Consider the following 4346-nt stretch of genomic DNA (forward strand, 5'->3'; position numbering starts at 1 on the left):
GAACAGCGCCTGCCCGGCGCCGCTCTCACCTTCGCCCCCTCCTTGAGCATCTGGGCGAAGCCCGGGGCCTTGGGGACGTGCAGCGCCATCTCCGCTCCGCTCCGCTCCTGCCAGACACCGCCGTGCGCCGGGGACGGCGGGAGAGAGGGCGCGCGCAGGCGCGATGGGGCAGGCGGGCTGTCCGCAGGCAGGACGAGTTGCTCCCGGGGAAGGTCGATGGCGGGGCGGGGCGCAGGCAGCCGTCAGCCGCCAAGGCGCTGCGGTGGCCGGCCTGAGTTTCAAAAACGCCTCGGGGCGGGCGGCGGGCGGCGCTGAGGCTTCGGCTTCCAGCTCCGGCGGAGCCCTGGCTCCTCAGCCGGGAGGGTTTCCTGAAAGCCGGGTCCCGTAAAACACCATCTCGCCTGACATCTTCCTCTCCTGGCGGGGGCGGGCCCCGCGAGGGGCCCCGCCTAGCCGACAGCCTGGCCGCCGGATAAAGGCCCCCGAGTTTCTAAAAGAGCATGAAGACTGACAGAACGGGCAGCGTTTAGAGACTGCTAACTTGAGGGGGGATGACTGGCTTGTCCTGTGGCTGTGCGTTTTGCTTTAGGTAGATGAAACCAACCAAAGTCGATGGTTCCTCTCACTTTTACAGTATTCATGTAACATTTATGTCATTTGTTTAGAAGGAAAAGAGCCCAGTTCGTGTTTTTCTGAAACAGGTAAGATAGCATGGCTTGATTCATTGTACTACATGCAACTCGCTGCCTCTTTTCGTCAGGGGTGCTGAGTGGTGGTGGTCTTTCCTAGGAATCGTCGTCCATGTGGCAAAGTGATGCGCAGTATTGTGGCGGTGGCTGGTGTTGGCTCCTTCAGAGTCTTTCACCGTCGAGTTCAGCATACTGTCGCCCAGGCATTTCTCCGAGTGCATTTAGTGATACATGTCCCAGAGACAGTTAAGAGCCTTCATTGCCACCGATGGCAAAAACTGGTCGTAAAACTTTGCAGACGCCAGTCGAGTGTTTCACTTAGTACATACCTGACTTGTTCAAATGGAAGCAAAATGTACTGATAGGAAGACTAAGTACAGTCAAGTCCTCATTATCCAGGGTAATCCCAAGTAATATGTGTGCTGCAGGACACACTGAAGAGTACTTTGGCGGCTTACCTTGACATCTCTACAAGTAGCAGAAGTTCAGCCAGGAGACAGTGGAGCTGCTTCCGTATGGAGCTGCTTTAGGTTTGATAAGTTTTATTAACTTTGCTTCTGTGCCACACAAAATCAAACATACTGTTTCAAGACGAGAACTTCCAAGGCCTTAGAAATAACACTGCTGCATTTAGGCCATGCAGTGTCTGAGCCTGTAACCCAACAGAGACTGAGTTGCTCCACCTCTGCAGCACAGATAGGCTGCCTGCAAGGTTAATTAAATCACTTGATACGTGTTGCTTAAGGAACGTCAAGAGGATACAGTTGGGTTAGTTTTACCGTCCAATAATTCTTAAAATTCAATCAGTTTTAACCTGTAACACATCATGGCAGTGTAAAAAGGAGTGGTGATAGAAAGCAAAACTACATAAAGCACCCCATGAATGAACCTCAAAAAATCTGTATGCAGTTTTGCTAGAAGTACTTAGAGGCAGATGCCACTTGAAGCAGAAGAGGGAGCCTATTCAGCCCTGACTATCGTGACCAAGGAGAGTGGGCACTTCCGAAAAGAAGTGCTGGGGTTTGGCATAGGGGGCATAAGCCCATTTATCCGTCTCTTCTCTCTTCCAATGTATCTGCACCACAATGCAGCTAGGAAAGAAGGACATGTCCGTCCTATTCTACAGCCAAGATATCAGAAACTAAATTTCATAAAGCAACTTCTGTCATCTATTGTTAGCCACGGAGATCAGAGGAGGTACTTACTCCTAAGTCAATGCAGAAGACTTTTCATAGTCATGAGCATGAAGTCACGGGCATTATATCAATAGTTGAATGCATTCTAGTCAGAGACATTCATTTTAGGGCAGAGAGGAAAGATGGTTCAAGTGGTTAGACTGCTGATCAGTAACTGCAGGATGTGTTTCAGCTCTCTGTGACCAATACCTTGCATGACCTCAGGCAAGTCTCTAGCGATTCATCAACACTTAAAAGTTTTGTCATTTTTTTACCATACATTTTACATTCTCCATGCCATCATCTGGATGTAGCTACTTCATTGTTGCAGGACTTAACATGAGTACATTTTTTTCCAGATAGGAAATAGAATGGTTAAATGATGAAATGGCTTCCTAGAAATTTTGTAGTCTTCAGCCAGGAAGTCCATGGCTCTTTTCCTGTAGGATCCTATCACTTGCCTACGTGGATTGCTAACCTGGGCTTAAATTATGATGCCCCAAACAGTATTGATTTATATTAAAAAATGTTTCTGTGCTCATTGGTATACGTTGGTATTATTCTCCTTCCTTGATTTTCACCAAGACAAATAACAGAGGAATCAAGGCAATAGTATGTAGGATGCTAAAGAAATGGGATTTTACTGTTAAAAACACTTCTCAAGTTTACATTCATTATAACCTTTCCATAACAAGAAAGGCTGGATATTTATCTTTTCATAACTTCTGAACTCTGTTCTCTGATTTTTCAGGGATGGCCTCTCCAAAGCATTCACTTTGTCAGAACCTTAGTAAATTCTAGCTCAGAAATTAAATCAAGGTTTATTATTGGCAATGTGGCGTGTTAACCTTGTGAGCATTCATCCTACTAAGAAGGTGACATTCCCTTTCTAAGTCTTCAATAATTAAAATCCTGTTATTTAATTAGTCTCTCAAGTGATTATATACAGGAAATGTAGCTTGCATAATGTTGGAACTACAGCAAAAAGCAAAGTCGGCTCACGCAGGCCAACAGTAACCATCACGGCATTGCATGGCGCTTCTTGTTAGGTCAACTCTGCTTGAGTAAAATAAGTAACTTGGGCGTGAAAGACTTAACTCTTCTTATTCAGCACTTCAGCTGTCCAGTTCACTCCAGTTTAGGCGTCTTCCTAAGTGTTGCTTTTGCTTGGAGAAGTAAATTTACCCGTGTTTGCTTCTACTCATAATAGTGCAGTCATAAAGTCAGTGTTGCTCAACGATTCCACATTCGAGGTCCAGTATTTTAAGGAAGGACAGTGGCCACAAAGGCAGTCCCATCTCTGGCAGCTTGTTTCACCTCTGCATTCTCCTTCCCCTTCTCTCAAACCCTCTCTTGCCAAACATTTGTGCATCCATGCAATGAACCAGATTAGAGAACTGGTCTGCATTAAGACTAACCCAAAAGAAGCCTGGCCAGCTTTCAGCTTTCCTGCTCACTACATGGCTGCGCAAAGCCTTGGGCTGGCACAAGGGAAGATGAAGTGAGACAGGGCAGCAGTCTCTCTGTGGCAGTGCTGCCTTATGCTATCTTCTAATATTTCTGGAACTGCTCTGATGGTACAGTGCCTTTATTGAAGCTTATGCTAGCTACATTTTTTAAAGCCAGAATTATACTAAAGCTAAAATATATATGTATGTGATTATGAATATATACATATATATTACTCTGTATTAAACTATCACTAAAACATCTCTTTCTGTTATAATCAGGAGATATTTGGGACTCGCTGTCTAATCATGACTTTGACTTGGCCTTGATCTTTTTTTAGCTACTCATCTACACCATTTATATTCTGCACAGACATTGCCATGCTAAAAGACCATCCAAAGGTCAGAGGGTTGGCTATTGGCAGTTGCCTGCCCTTTCACCAGCCAAAATCTATTACTGTACACATGGAAATCCCCAGATTATCTGTAGGAACATGTTTGTCAAATTCTAGGATGGTAAAATTTTAGCAAGGTCTTGGGAAGTTCATAAAAAGGACAGAATGTTAATTTCTATTTGCTTATTCAGCAGTGGGAACCTGAGAAATTGGAAAGCAAGGGATAGAAAAGTATCTGCTGAAGTTGTGAGTATAACATCTGACTGTGTTTGTCCAACAACACTGACATCTGGCCAATGAAAAAATGTGAGTGACATATTGAGCGAAGCCTGAGGACCATACCTAGTTTGCAGAGAATCATGCTTATACCTGAAACAGAGAGTTGTGAACCACATGGGGCTGAACATTCAGGGTGAACATAATTCTCTTGGTAACAGCAGCAGCAGTTACATCAGCTTTTCCCAGATTGTGCTTATCTCATTTGTGACATAATGAGAAGGAGCACTCTAATCAACTAGAGTACTTGTAATCAACCAAGTACTTCTTAGGTCATTGGTCCACAGCTCCTGGGTTAAATGCTACCCTCATCCTGGGCTTATCTCGCTTGCTGGTGCAGCGGATTGCAAGCTAGACAGGAAA

At 45.1% G+C, this 4346-nt stretch overlaps 1 protein-coding gene across 3 annotated transcripts in view; it reads right to left on the minus strand.

Moving 5' to 3' along the window:
- CCT8 (chaperonin containing TCP1 subunit 8) overlaps positions 1–160 on the minus strand; it is an 11327-nt gene extending 11167 nt beyond the window's left edge. For all 3 annotated transcript variants that reach the window (XM_009282931.2, XM_009282933.2, XM_009282932.2), the window contains exon 1: positions 30–160. In XM_009282931.2, coding sequence (XP_009281206.1) covers positions 30–89 — 60 coding nt within the window. In that variant the 5' untranslated portion in view covers positions 90–160. The remainder of the gene's footprint in view (positions 1–29) is intronic.
- Between the last annotated feature and the right edge of the window lie 4186 nt (positions 161–4346).

This window comes from Aptenodytes forsteri, unplaced genomic scaffold (genome assembly GCF_000699145.1).
Source record: "Aptenodytes forsteri isolate BGI_AS27 unplaced genomic scaffold, ASM69914v1 Scaffold2, whole genome shotgun sequence".
Taxonomy (NCBI): Eukaryota; Metazoa; Chordata; class Aves; order Sphenisciformes; family Spheniscidae; genus Aptenodytes; species Aptenodytes forsteri.